Here is a 15,318-nt window from a genome sequence, read left to right as displayed (position 1 = left end):
TGTTCTCTGTTGGGATCATGTGATGGCATTGGTGATGAGCAGCGGAGCTGGGCAGGCCCCGCCCTCGTGCAGAACGCAGTCTGGGTGGAGACAGGGTCGTGAGTGAGTGGGGCAAGTGGCAGAGCGTGTTACTTCCAGGACGCAGACTGGAAGTAACCCATCCTTGACAGGTGAGTGGAGGGCTGCTATGGGTCACGCCCTCCACAAACGGTGGTTGAGGGAATTAGTGAATCCTTAGTAGACTTTGGTTAATCTTTTATTTAAAATGACTGTAGGAACTTAATGAATCACATCATTTTTGTCAATTACATCTTTATTTCCCAAATATACTGGTACTGTGTAAAATAGACTTAGCTTAAGTTACTTTTCTCTATAAAGTCTCAACTCTGAAATAGTATTTTATGTAATAAATGACCAATAGGATACATACATAATTTGCCAGATGCATCTGTTTTTAGAATTATGTTAATGAGTAACCACGATATAATAATTAACATGATAACATTGTTCGATTATATTGTGTTCATTGCTATTGGTTTTCCCAGTATATTCATCCTCCAGCTCTCCCTGATTTTTAGTAGAAGCTCCATGACTGCTGAGGACTCTAGAAGTTAACTATTTTAATAGTTACACAGAGAAAAGGAGCTTAGACGGTGCTGAGGGACGATGAGTTCCTCTTCGTTTTCCCTCTCACTGGTGACCCCACTGACTTCAGAAAGAATTCAAGGTGTGTGTCCAGAGGACACACAGGCTGGGAAACGAACTCTATTTAAATAAGACCCAGAGCCATGCGAACTGAGATCTGCCTTATCTGGAAGGCCGGCATCATGGGAAACAGCCAAATAGTTAACGTCAGGCTTCCTGCAGGGCCTGTGTTCAGTCTCTAGTCTGTGACCACTTCTTGTCCTTGGAACAGAAAAGTGAAGCCGCAGCAACTCTACAAACAAATTATGAAAAAAAGTAAATTAGCTCTATTAAGCTTTTCAGACATAACTTGCATTTTATTCATTTTATAACATTGACTTTTGCAAATATACATTAAAAATTTTGTGCGTGTATTAGAATGATTAAGAATAAGTCTTATTTTGCTATTAATATCAGAACTTCTCTGCGCCCTTTGTTATCTGTTATTAGAAATACAAAATACATCTCTCAGTGGAGCATAAAAGCTTCTAAATTGGTTTTCGTGTGCACCTAGCTCAGAACTCCAACTATGAAGTGCGTCCACGTGTCCTGTATTTATTAATGACATCACGAAGATAGTGGTTAAGCGTATTTGGAAGCTAATAAGTCCAGAGCTTTGGAAATCACAGTGATATGTTTTCAAGTCCAAATGGTACCCCACGTTTATTATTCTCTTTATATTATATTGCTTCATTTTGCTCAGAACCGTTATGTACATGAATATCATACTAATGCGATTTAATTTATTTTCTGTTGTATGATGATCCTCTTCGAAAACAAAATAACTTCTCCATTATGCATGGAATCTGGTCCCGATTCCCACGAAAGATGCCCGCAGAACACGCGCTGAGCGCATTCTTTGTATTTCCGTGACGACCCCTCAGTCCCTGGGTCTTCTCTTGCTTGAACCTCTGAACTGCGTTTCTGCTTCCATTCCGTGTCTCCGTCATCTGCCGTCAGAAGCAGTGACCTTCGTAAACTGGAGCAACACCAGGCTCCTGCTCTGCTGGCCGGTGGCCTCTTTTCACGGAGCGCGGCTCAGCCCGCCAGCTGCGGGTCCTCTCGCTCCGCTGTCCCAATCTCCCTTTGTGCCACTTTGCTGGGCAGTTCCGTTTTCGAGCTGGCCAGGTCCGCTGGGGCTGCTCACCGCCCCTTCTGGCTGGAAACCCGGTGCTCGGCACCCGTCTCCTCTTTGGGTGGAATCCCTTTCCCCTCTTCGCCCCTCCCCTCCTCCCTCAGCACATCTGCACCTAGTCTTGTCGCTGTCGCTGTTCTTTCTTACCATTTCTCTCATTGCGGAAGTGTGTGAGCGCCGCAGGAGCGGAGCCCGGCTCACAGCTGCATCCCTCACACCGGGGCAACCCCCACTTGGTAGTATGGTCTTTCTAACGTGGTTCGGGAGAACGTCCACCCACGAGTGAGGGGCTTCGGCCATCCGTAGGGTGGGAACACAGTAAACGACTGCCAGGAAGATTAACGTAGACAGTATTCGAGGTGCAGCATTAATCCACGTGCCGGTCCAGCCATCACACCGGAGATGTAGAGATGAACGAGCTGGACAGAGGTCGGCGATGCCCCAGCGCAGTTCGCCGTCCCTCAGACAGCTCAGAGCATCACGCCGAACGGGATACAGTTAAAAAAATAAAGTGAGCACGAGCAACGAGACACCGCGTGGCTGTCCCCCTCGGCGGGCACGCCTCCTTCGCCTTCTCTTCGCCTACCCATCCGTGGGCTCGGGGCGGAAGATGCGGTGTCTTCCTCGGCACCACTGTCCTCTCGTGGCCCGTGTCCAGCCATCTGGACATCTTTGCAGGTGTATCCTCGAAATAGATCCAAAGTCCAGCCATTTCCCAGTGTCTCCACGGGTACCTCCCCCGCCCCTCCGGTCCAAACTGTCACCTGTCCCCTGTGTTCTGGCGACAGTTCCCACTGGGTCTGCCTGCTTCAGCTGTGCTCCTCATCAGCATATCGTCCTCATGCCGGTGCCACCGCTTACTCACCGCGAGTGTCAGGTGTCACCCCCGCGCTCCTGACGCTCGGGTCTGTGCCAGGCCAGGCTGCTTGGTGGCCACAGGCCCTGCCTTGCCGCTGTCCGTCCCTTCCCGGGCCCCTGACCCGACACGGGTGGCGCCACCTAGCGCGGCCACTGCTCCGACGTCGCCAGGCCTTGGCGGCAGCTCTGCAGGGGCGCAGCGGGCTCCTCACGCGTTTCTCTAACTTGCAGCATCAAGAACGTCACCCCAAAGGTCGGAGACCCCGAAACGCGGAAGGCCATCCGCCGCGCCTTCGACGTGTGGCAGAATGTGACGCCGTTGACGTTCGAGGAGGTGCCGTACGGAGAGCTGGAGAGCGGCAGGCGCGACGCGGACATCACCATCATCTTCGCGTCCGGCTTCCATGGCGACAGCTCCCCGTTCGACGGCGAGGGCGGCTTCCTGGCGCACGCGTACTTCCCGGGCCCGGGCATCGGCGGCGACACGCACTTCGACTCGGACGAGCCCTGGACGCTGGGGAACCCCAACCACGACGGTAGGCGCGTGCGCGGGGCGGGGCGGGGTTCGGGGCGCGAGCCGCGACGCTGTCGCGGGCAGGTTGACCGTGGGACAGCGGGGCTGTCAACGGCCTGGGGGAGCATGCAGGTCCTGCGTGGGGATGGCCCCTGGGGTCATGCGTGGCGATGGGTGGGGATCGCCCCCGGGGTCGTGCGTGGTGACGGGTGGGGATGGTCTCCCGCACGACCTTTGGGTTAAAGATCCGCGCGTAGCGCGCATTCTGTGACACCTGCGCGCGAGTCTCGTTTCCTCTGCTATGTCCCTTAAGAGTCCGTAGTATTTAAGTTACGGGTCACCCGTTAAGCAAATACCGCTGTTTCTACACTCTACTCCAGTGTCTCCGCTTGAAACTTAACCTCGATGGACGTTGTGGTGTGGCTTCCACCGTATCTTTCCCATTGTTTTGTTTTCTGTCATCGCCTTCCTGTTCTAGAAAATTGTGCCCCTTCTCTTTCATCCATATCCAGACCTTTGGTCTCCCACTGTAATGCAACTACATAGTTTATTATTTTGTAAGACATCTTTATTTTTATCAGTTTCTCGCCAATGTATTTTAACACCTATCAGTTTTTTAGTCCTTATAATTAATCTGATATGCAAAAGTAATGTAAAATAAACTCAGTGACGAAAAGAATAGTTACTTGGAATAAGAGGCATGTGTTTCTTCCTACACAACAGTCCATACCTCGATTTTGTTTAAAAAATAATCATAGAATTATAGGATTCCAGAATTAGAAGGCTCCTAGTAGCCATTTCCTGAATTCTTGTAATCAAGACGTGAATGTCTTTTTTTCTCACCATAGTAGGACGGTGCTGAAAATACAAGCATGCATTGTTCAGTGACAGCTAACCACTAACCACACTGTTTATTCCTCCGTGACGAGTTAAGCCCAGCCGTCAAAGTAAGCTTCGTTGGCTCATTGGAAGGTGTAGTTAGCTGGATTAGAGTAATAGCCGTCCATGCATTTCTTAGAACACGAAGTATTCTAACACTGGATGGAATAAATTAAGTTGAGTTAAACTTAAAATAACATCAAATTTTGAAAAAAGAAATATAATAAATAACTTTGTTTTCCAAAAGAAAATAAAATATCTAGTATTAAACGAAATGATGTTTGGATTGTTATCCATGGGCATATTGGCTATAATATTAAACTATGATTTCATTTTTAAGAACTGCTTTGGCAGCTATTGGCAAACATAGTGGAAGATTCTACTGTAGTGGAATGAAAAACAAACATCTGCAGTCAGGCAGCCCCGCGTCCAGTAGCTGGCTAACTGGGCCGTTGGCTGGCGGAGCCTCCGCCCTGTGCTACGTGCTGGTTTTCTGAGTGTTTTATGTTGCACAGCTGGGATGTTGTAGGTAAAAACATTCCCTATTCAGACCTGTTTCCAGTGGTCCCCAGCCTTTGTGGCACCAGGGACTGGTGCTCCTGTGAGAATCTAATGCCTGGTGATCTGAGGTGGAGCTGAGGCGGTGATGCTGATGCTGGGGAGCGGCTGCAGACACAGATGGAGCTTCGCTCACTGGCCGCTGCGCACCTCCTGCTGTGCGGCCTGGTTCCTAATAGGCTACGGACTGGTACTGGCCCATGGCCTTGGGGTTGGGGACCCCTGGTTGAACTGACTCTACCTGAGCAGCTAATAGTGACATACCTGCAACATAATAGCTTCCATATACTGGTTTGATGCATAAATCATTTAAATTAAAATGTGTTTATTTTCTTTTTATTACAATCCCACAGGCGTTCTAATGAAGTAGTTCAGACATCTTCAGTTGTTAAAATTATCTGAATGAATGGAAGAAATGTCTGCATTCTTAATGACTGAGAGAAGTAGCACTTACAATGGCAGAATTTTATCGACATGAACAAAACTGCATTTGCTTCCAAGGGAAAGACTTTCTTCTAAAATTCTGAACAGCAAAAATTATATTCCATTCCAATAGTGGCTCTAATTCTTAAGGCTTCTTTAATACTGCAGCTTCGAAGCTGTGTTAATTTGGCTTTGTGGCCTCATTACTTTTAAATTACTTTTAAAATCCTAAATGAAGGAAATGGTGCCTGTTAAATGGCCTGTATTTTCTCTTAAAATATTGAAATTTTCAAGAAAGATGCAGAAATCCCATAGACATAGTCTCTCTTAGCTGCTGCTTTTTTCTTTTTTAGGCATCAACTAATATTTTTCAAAAATAGACAAGAAGTTTTAAGAAAAAAATCTCTGGGGGCATTTGAGGTGACGTGGGGACCAAGAATGTTTACACTGACTTGAGCGTGGTTGGTGTTAGGAATGTGTACGTGTTTCGTGTGATGTAAGAATTCTTCCAAAGAATGTGTACGTGGATAAGAATTCTGAGATGGGACGTACGTGCTGAAGGTGCACAGTGAAGAAAATGGACTTTCACTCAAGTTATATATTAACACATTTGATTGCGTCTTAACTTACACTGCAGAAGTGTAATTTTTGTATGTAGGCCTATTGTTAAAAACCTAAACAAAACAATTATTTAATACTTCATGTGTTATTTGAAGGAAAATTTTTCTTTACTGGTCAAATAAGAATATTTTTCCTTTTCAGTGAGCTTGCAGGAAATGACTCTGCAAAATAATCCTGTTTCAGATTTGTAGGGGATTAGGGAGAAGTTAACTGACTGTTCAAGATGTAATACCATAAAGATTTACTGCTTAATTGAAATTCAGACTTTTAACTAGCAACAGCAGGGCGGCTAGGGCAGTGTCATGCCGGAGGATTGATCATTTATCAAAAGAACAGCCTCGAGCTTTTCTTGTGGTGCCGGGAACGTGGGGAGAATTAATGCTCTGACATCCCAGAGCCCAGCTGTTGGTGAGATTGTCTTTTCGTGCCACAGATAGACTCAGCATAACTCTGACATCTCCATTCATAAACTTTTTCTTAGTCTTCGAATGGCCCTGGCTTGCTTACCTGAAACGGTTTCTCTCTCTCCTAGTCACTGCTCTTAAACACCAGAAAACAGAGGTAGCTGCCTGATCACTTAGCAAAAATGCAAATGGCAGCGCCTCCCAGCCTGTTTCCAGGGCGTATTGCTCAGCTAATGAAGGCAATTTGAATTCATCTCCCTCAAATGTGCGCAGCAGTGTCTCAGGCTGCCAGCGACCCTAATTCATTGTCACCCCCCTTCTAACCTTTTGCTCATAACCATGGTGCCTTTCGGAAACTCAATCTAAAGCCCATTCAGTGAATTACACAACAGTTACACTAAAATAAACACACACCCCCCTCTCTAACAAAAATGCCTTTTTAAAAGAGGTTTTTAGAATTTTTTTTTTTTTATGGAATGGATAAGCAAAACATGTGCATAGCCATTCTAAATAGAAAATGTTACTGCGATGTGGTTTTTGAAAAGTATACATTGCCTAAATGTGAGTTGGAAAATTTAACTCTAGCAAAATGTTAACATTCATTTTGAGCATCATTATCATATTGTTTCCTTGGCTACGGTATAGTGTTTAAATGGCAGTACCAAGGTAAACAAGAACTCGTCACAAAGATTCTAGTTAGACATGTATCTGTCACAGTACTAGGGTTTCGAATTGATAATCTCCAAGCAAAAAGGTCACCTGTGGAAATGGAGCACAGAACTGTGGCAGAAACATCTAGAGGCCTATCTGACTTACCACGTGGCTGCACTGCTCCTCACAACAACAACGTGCTGCTTTGGCTCTGCTCTCAGTCAGAAGGGTTGCTGTGGGGCGGGGGAGGAGGTGGCAGGCCAGCAGGGTGGCAGTCTGTCTGAAGGCAGGGAGAGAGGGGTGATGGCGGGGAGTTCACCTGAGACGTCATCCAGCCCACTGAGGGCCGAGATAGAACAAAAGATGGGACAGGACGGCCATCGCCCCTGGGGCGGAGACGTGTGTCTTTATCCGGCACCAGCGCCAGCAGCCCCCAGGTGCTCAGGCCTTCGGGCCTGGACCCAGTGGCTATGCTGGGCTCCGGCCTGCGGACGGCAGGCCGTGGGTCTGCTCAGCCTCTGCACCTGTGAGCTCCTGTAGCAAACCTCCTCTTACGTGTCTCCCCTGTATATATCCAGCCTGTTGGTTCTGTTTCTCTGGAGAACACTGACTAGTACAGCCATTAAATAGGAAATGGCCACGTTCTGTGTCCGAGCCCACTCATTCTCTGAATAGACCTAGTTTAAGTTCAATGTCTTCATGATGTGATGCTTGAGACAGTGGACCTGTTTTATGTGGATCAGGTAGGGTCACCTTTCTGGAAGAGATTTATCCCTGGTGCACTAGTATGGAAAACACCTGCCCAGAGGACACCAGCCGCCTGTCACCTCCCTACCTTTTCTGCCCCTTTTGCAGCTGCAACTGCTACATAATATTTCTCAGAGGCCTGCAGGGTTGGGACTTTGATTTTGAGGACGAGAAAAGTTGGACGCTGCAAAGGTACTTCCCGCGGGACGCGGAAGTGCTGCCGTCTCTGGGAGTATTGTCCAGAGGCCTCTGTCCTGTGCTTTTGGAGATGAGGGGAGGACTTGGCAGGACCGGCAGTCACGAGCCTTAGCCACCCTCAAAACTGGAGGACTCCTTAAGGTTTGAAATCTGGAAATATTAACTTTCTATCACATGTTTTACCAAAATCTGGGAGCTCTCTCTCAAAGTAATTTGGCTTTCAAAACGATGATAAGGTTTCTTGTTTGTTTTTAAAAGCATGGCTCCCGTCCTTTCTGGAATGAGCTTCGTTTCACCGAGTTTACTTCACTGCACTAGGTAGGTGACCAAAAGTTTGACAGTCTTGACTTTTTCAAAACCTCTCAGTTACATAGCTTCACGTGATTGCTCTGCAGTCTCTCGGCCGTTTATATTTAGGTCCCTGTGCACAATTAGAGAGAATAGCAGATGAATCGGTGTCATCACACAATATTATTTCATTATATCTATTTTAACAAAGTGTGTGCATGGATCATGAACACTGAAATTCATGTTACATAGATCTGTTAATGAATGAAACAGCTAAAACCAGTCATTTCAATGGCTTAAAACACAATAGAAGTTAATTTCTTGCTTGTGTAGTGGGGCAGGGGGCCATCCACTCACGTACTCAGAGACCAGGAGTCGTGGAGGCTCAGCCCTTGTCAGTGTATGATTTCCAAAGCTGCCTCAGCATCAGCACACAGACAGCAGTGCGATGGCTTAGCTCGTGTCACGTGCCAGGCCTGCCAGTGCTGAAAACACCCCTGAGCAATCTGCTAACTAGCGTCCAGTCTGGTGGCCACGCCTCGTCACAGGGAGGCTGGAGACGGGTGAGGGTTTGCCCAGGGGCTGGTCACTGTCTGCCACAGCAGTGTGTTGGGAAGTTGAACAGTGCTAGGTTGACGCTGGATGCACCCGAACCTGTGGGCAAGTGGCTTAACCATACCTTGCCTTAATACAGGTTTCGACCTATGGCCCATTATTTTGCTTCTGGTATAGTCTGTGTAAGAATTTTCTTTCTAAGTCAGCTTCGTCTGGGTTATTTATTATTAAGTCTAGATAGCCATCAACTAGGCAAATGAAGTGGAATTTTCAAATTTAGCCATTCGTTTATCAGTATAGAAAATTAATGTCTTTAAGTTTTTGAAAAAATCCAGTTGGTTGGAATTACTAATCTGATAATTTTTATTGACTAAATTACCAAGACTAATAATGGACTTCTACCTTCGTTTTGTGCATTTTTAATTTTTTTTTTTTTGCAGAATTACAACGATACCTTTATAAAACCTGGCATACTACCATTTTAGTAATTTCCTTACAACAAAACTATCCACTAATTAATCTCAAATTTAATTTATAACTCTCTTCTTCATTTGAAATTAAAGTTGCCACCACTCCCCCTCCCCACCTGTTGGTACACACCAGAGCAGCAGCAGGAACAGCCCGGTCGCCACCCGCCGTGGAACCTGCAGTTTGTCATCGGCGTAATGCCTCAGAGAACAAGCCTGTGGGCTCAGGAGAAGGTCCCACGTCTGCTAGGCAAGGCCGCACCCCTCCAGTGTCCAGAACAGTGGAACTGGTCCTCAGACTGTGGTCGCTTCCCCGAGGGTTAGCTGACCAGTCTGTGGGAAAGAAGCAGGGGAGCCAAGGGGCAGCGAAAGCCCCGCTGTGCTGCTCATCGTCAGGCTCAACGTCGCGTCAAGAACACAGTGAAGGACAAGTAATGTCAGGAGCCACGTGTAGCTGAGCCCTGAGGACGTCCCAGACGCTGCCTGAGTTCACTTTGGGAACTTACCTCATTCGTTCCTCACACCAAACTTAGGAAGTAGAAAGTGCGATCACTTCCGTTTTGCAAGGAAATCAAGGCGCAGAAAGTTTGGTCGCCTGGTCAGGGTTAGTTGGCAACAGCAAAGTGATACCGTTCAAAGGGTCCTAAAGACTCGTGGGGAGGGAATATTACTTGAAGACTCAAGCTTACTACTGAAAATGGTGCATCAAGTGAACTAGAAAAACAATATTGGAACAACTCAGAATACCCATAAAGACTTTCTATGGATCAGGGAAAGGGGACCCTTTACTACTGTAAAAGCGGAACATGTCATGTGGAAGAAAAGTAGGAGAAGATAGAGTGGTGTGAAGTTCAAGATTATATACCGAGGACCTGGGAGGCAGCTGCAGCGTAAGAATTCCAGGTCCTCCCAGAGGGGGGGAGAGTGGAAAAATGGAAGCAGCAGGAATAAGCAAGCGCAGACCAGCAGAAGCGCCGTGTTCTAAACCAAGACAGCAGCACGTGATTCCAAAGGAATGGCCGCGTTCATCGTAAATTTAATAAAATCAGATCCATAAATAAATATAAATGCGTCCTTGTCGCATGCCCCTGGAGCGGGCTCTGACTTCTGGGCACCCTGCGAATGAGTGAGCTGACTCATCGAGGTAAGAAACATGAAGACTGAGAAAAGAGGAAAAACGGTAGATGGAAAAGATACTTCACCTACAGGCGACAGGAAGCTTTACCCAATCAACAAGGACATCCGGAAGACAATGTAGTGGTTTTACATGCTAAGAGAAAATAACTGCCAGCCTAGAATTACCAGCAAAACTATCATTCAAGGTTTAAGATAAAATAGAAAAAAAATAAAAAATAAAAAATGGGAGCACCGACCATCCATTTAACAAGTGCGAAAGGCTTTCTAAGACATGCAGTGCAGGGTGAGAGAAGGTCCTCGAAGAAGAGTCTTAGATGAAAGGAAGAATTTCGACCAAAGAACTTGATGAATATTCTATATATAAAATAATAATGTGTAATCTGAACAATTAAAGAGACAGAAGAAGCTTATTGAACAATAACAGCATGTAAACCAGGAAAAGAGAGAGCAGAATAAGTAATTCTAAGATGTTTATATTGTGTAAGATTAAAGTTAAGAAGTCTTATATCCTGGTTAAGTGAGCGTAGTCAATTTTTAGGACAACCAATAAAAAATAAATTTTAGGGAGAATATAGCTTCCAAAGTAGTAGTGGGGAAACAGTAGAAGAAAGAAAAAATAAAAATAAAATGGCAACAGGAAAACATAATCTTCAAAAAGCAGGAAGAATAATGGCATAAAACAGAACAAACTAAAAAATCAGAATATAATTATTTTTAAATTCCAAATATATTAATAGCCTCAATGAAAGTGAATAAACTTACCAGTTGCAAAGTTCTTAAATAAATAAAAAGGAAGCCCCACTATCTATAGTTTATAATACACACCCAAAACGTTACCGCGCACGTCTGTGAGGACATAAACACTTACACGTGGTGGACGCAAGTAGAGATGCATCAAACCGTTGGGAAAGAGTTTGGCAAAAACCTAGGAAACTTGAACATTTACGTTTGCTGTGATTCGAAAATGTTACACGTGGACCGTTGGTCATCTAATCGGTCTTGCTCGTGTGCACCTGTAGGGTGTTTTCAACTGCGTCATTTATAACTGCAAAGAAAGAAGAACCATCTTTAGGAAAATTCGTATACAACATCGTTTGTTTATTTACGGAACGGAATATTAAATGGAAGGAAAACAGACGCTGTTGCCACATGCAACAGTAGCGTGAAATAGGGCAAGCTAGGGACATAGGGAAACGAGTGAGCAGGGCAAGCTGCAGAGGACGAGGAACAGGGGTGTCATTTGCCCCGAGGCTCGGAAACCAGCGATGGCAAGAGACAAACACACTGTCACGGCAAGGGATGGCGCCACGGTGACGTGCCGGTGATGACGAGCCCAGCTCTGAGGGAGGCAGCGGAGGGGAATGGGGCCTGGTGTCGTGCATGTGAGGGGCTGGTGCTTTCTGTTTTCAAGCTGAGAAGGTGGATTTTCAGGCTTACGTTGTTACGCTTCCAACTTTACATACGTGTTTGGTATACGGTTTTACACGCGTCAAATATTACATGATTAGAAAGGGTTCTTGCAAAGAGTACAGAACCCCTAAATATGACTTCATGTTAACCAAATTTACCAATCGCATGGACTTGAATTTTCATGCAGAAATGAAGTATGTGAATTGAGAATCAAGGGAAAAATATAATTTTGGCAGAGAAAAATAGGAGGGAAATAATGAGGAAAAAAAACGATGGGAGCAATCGGAGTATAACAGGACGCATCGTCTGGGACAGGCTTCTCCGCGTCCGCAGTCTTGACCCGTGCGTGGTAGGGCTCAGCTGGGCGGCGGAGGTCCCCTACCTGTGGTGGCCCCATCCTGGGCCTCTCCGTGGGTGCTAGCAATACCTTAACTTGGATGACTTTTCAAATGGCGCATCCTTTTGTCTTGTGGGAGTTTAAAATGTTTCCCTATTAAAGTATGCAAAATGTATTTCTTAATTTCTTCAAACATGGAATGTTGCTTAGCAGACAGTAATTTATCCTTTTTCTTTTTAAGTTTTCAATGTGAAATAATTGGTTTTCAGAGTTCTTGTAGGCAACAGTGCTATCTAATCAAAATGTTATGAAATGCACTCAGTAAGGTTATTAAGACTTTTGAAAAATACATAAAAATATTATAAAGAACTTAGTTATAAATTCGGTCTCTCACAAAAAATCCAATAGAATTGTCTTCGTAGCAACAGTAGAAACCAGATTAATTTTATCTTCGTTGGTTTCCATAATTGAATAAATTACAATCTGAATTTCACCAAGGCACACGTGGCTGTCGTGGTGCTTTTAAAGGATGTCCGCAACTTCTTTGACACTGTCCCTTTATAGCTTGCAGTCTGATTCCTCTGCCAGTGAATATGGGGCATTTAGTGAATCACAGACGGGATGTAACTTCAGCTTGGAGCTGTTCTCTCTCTGATGACAAGAAAGCCCCGTGGGCCATGGGAGGGGATCGAATGCCTCTGTGTGGGGGACTGTGCACAGGACCAGGCACCGCTGTGAGGGGCCCAGTTTGCCGGGGCGTTGGGAGCTCAGCCGCACTGGGAGCTGGGGCGGCGGGCTGCCCGGGACGGCGGGCGGGTCACGGAGGTGGCCAGTGGCGTCGTGGGCAATGGGAGCTGCTTCAGGGCTTGGGGCCGCGGGCTGGCCGGGCGGTCCAGCACCCTCTCCCAGCACGTCACTGTCTGGCACATGGTAGAAGCATCGATTGCATGTCAGGAACAACTGTTTATTAGTGGTTCAATAATTCTATAAGGAGTTCTTTGCACGTAGATTCTTTTAGAAATCTCTGATTCCTGATGGCGTCACGGAGTGGCGGCTGCTCTGGAACGGGAGCCCAACCGTGGCACCAGCTGCGCTCAGCCACAGGCGGGCGGGACACTCACACGCTCACGTGCCGGAGGAGGGCACAGGATTCAGATCAGCTGCCGAAAACTGGCTTTGCGACTTACTCTGCTGCAGTGTCCCTGTCACCTGGCTGGCATAGACCTGAGGTCTTTTGATCGAGAGAACTTGTGAACAACGAAGTGTTTCATAGCTGCAGGTCTTTGAAAAGCCTTGATTGATTTTTGGAAGACCTATTAGATGGGTATTTGGTTTTATATTTTAAGTGTCTGAAAATCTCAAAATACAAGAAATGGAACGAGAAATTGAAAGCTCCGGGTAGCGATCACCTCTGGAGAGAGGGGCAGGCGAGGTGTGAGACGGGAGACACAGAGGTTCGGGGCGCTGGCGACGTGCTGCCGTCTGGTGCGGTTCGTGGGGCTGTAGGTGCCGGGTTTCTTTATAACGGTTTTTTTATGTACGAAATATCACCTAGGCATTTTTTAACATTCGGGGTATGTTGTCATTGAGGGAGCAGCGTACAAAACATAAAGATGTAATTATGACCAGGAGATCGTAAGACCTGCACTGTCTTTCCTGACGTGCCGCTCAGTGTTCCGACACCGTGCTGGCCACACAGAGGAAGGAGACCGGAGACGGGATTGAAAGCCGCAGCCTCGGAGCGGGAGCCGGGCCGCGGCGGCGGGGGCCGCTCCTGTGCGGAGCGCGGGGCCGACTCCCCTCTGCGGCCCGAGTGGCGAGGAGAGCCTCGAGGAACGGGACTTAGCGATGCCTTACAGGAGCGCCGGCTGTTGTTACTCTCGGGAGACAGGTCTAAACTTCACCGCGCGCCGGCAGCTTTTGTCCCCAGTGGAATTCAAATCACAGGGTGGCAGTTTACTTAACAACTTACCCGTTTAAACTCTTGCGGAGCGGCCAGTGGGGTTTGTGCTAACGCCAGCCATCTGAAGGAGGACGATTACTTGGCGCCCTGGGCTGGCGTCTCTGGCCAGAAGTGCCCGGTGGCCACGGGTCCCATCCTGCCCCGGGAACCCTGCCGTCACCTGCTTCCTCATCAGTCAGGGCCGCCAGGGCCGGAAGCAGGGCCTGGGGGACCAGTGCATGCCACGAAATGACTCGCTGCTATGGCTTTGTTTTACTTTTTGTATTCCTGTTAGTCAGAAAAAAAAATATATTTTTTTTAATGAAAGGCGATTTTTCTGAGAGAATTGAAGTGCTCTTGCTAGTGGCACAGGGCCCGAGAGGTTGTCGGTGACGTAGGGCCAGACTTGCCCGCCAGAGATGAGAGGATGGCCCTGCAGCTCCGTCCGGGGACGCGGCCAGGCACTAGCCCTCTGGGGAGGGCACCTGCAGACGCAGAAGGGGCTCCCGAGGAATACAAACCAGATGCGGTCCCCCTGAGGCCACGCTGGGACTCGCCCACCAAGAAGGCCCGAGCGTCTGCAGGTGTCCTCCGGCCAGGCTCGGCTCCCTGTGGCTGTCCCCGGTGGCCTTGAGCCACTCCGGCCTCTGCCCCTGGTACCGCCTTGCTTTGCTGGGGCTCGGACAGGCCCTGCTTGCGCAGTGGGCCTGCGCCCAGGAGAGTGCCTTCCACGCCCCCCCCATGACCCCCTGCCGCTGTCCCTGCGGGTCATCGGGGTGGGCGTGCCTCAGCCCAGCCATACCGTCCTGCCCTCCGCGCCTGTGCCCCGGCGCCCGGTCCCAGATGCGCGTTAGGGCGCGTGTCCGAGCCAGGGCCCCGGAGCCGCTGGTCTTGGAGCCGGCGTTGGGTGGCACACCCGTGGAGGTGCCTGCGGCGCCTCCGACTCGCCCTGTGAGCCGCGGACAGTCTGCCGGCCGCTCCCGACCCTGCTCGCTTGTGGACACTCAGAGTCCCGCGTCCCTGCGTGAGTCCCCGCCATCTGTCTGTGGTCATCTCTGCCTGCGACTACAACATGCTCCCTGCATGGTCCCCAAAGAACGTGTCTCATCGGTTTCCCACTCAAAGTGGCATCTTAAAGAAATCCTGTTTCCCAATAACTCTGTGGACCTGTCTTTCGACTGTCCACGCCCTGACCGCCTGACCGTCCCAGCCTCCCCGCTCCCTCCCACTGCGGCACGTCCTGCTCCACAGACCGCCTCCTCCGGTCACCTGTGAGCACAGCGTTTGCTGACACTCAGGGACAGGGACTGGCGGGCTTGGCAGCCCTCGTGTGAAGCCTGGTCGGAGCTCGGCCTCCTGCGTCTCATCTCGTCTCCTCCTCTTTCCGGCCCCAGTCTTTGCGGGATAGTCCGGGCTCTGGAGGGGGCAGGGAGGGGCTGGTGCTGTGCGGCTTTCAGTACCCAGGGGGTGAGAGCCTCCTGAGGCCTGGGGACTGTGGTGACCACGGTGC

General features: G+C 48.3%; 1 protein-coding gene across 1 annotated transcript in view; it reads left to right on the top strand.

Moving 5' to 3' along the window:
* MMP16 (matrix metallopeptidase 16) overlaps positions 1–15,318 on the top strand; it is a 155,535-nt gene that overhangs the window by 100,208 nt on the left and 40,009 nt on the right. Inside the window, exon 4 of the mRNA XM_039841982.1 lies at positions 2,909–3,213. Within this exon, the coding sequence (XP_039697916.1) occupies positions 2,909–3,213 (305 nt within the window). The remainder of the gene's footprint in view (positions 1–2,908; positions 3,214–15,318) is intronic.

This window comes from Pteropus medius, unplaced genomic scaffold, assembly GCF_902729225.1.
Source record: "Pteropus medius unplaced genomic scaffold, Ma_sr-lr_union100, whole genome shotgun sequence".
NCBI lineage: Eukaryota > Metazoa > Chordata > Mammalia > Chiroptera > Pteropodidae > Pteropus > Pteropus medius.
This window is presented reverse-complemented; position numbering and strand designations above follow the sequence as displayed.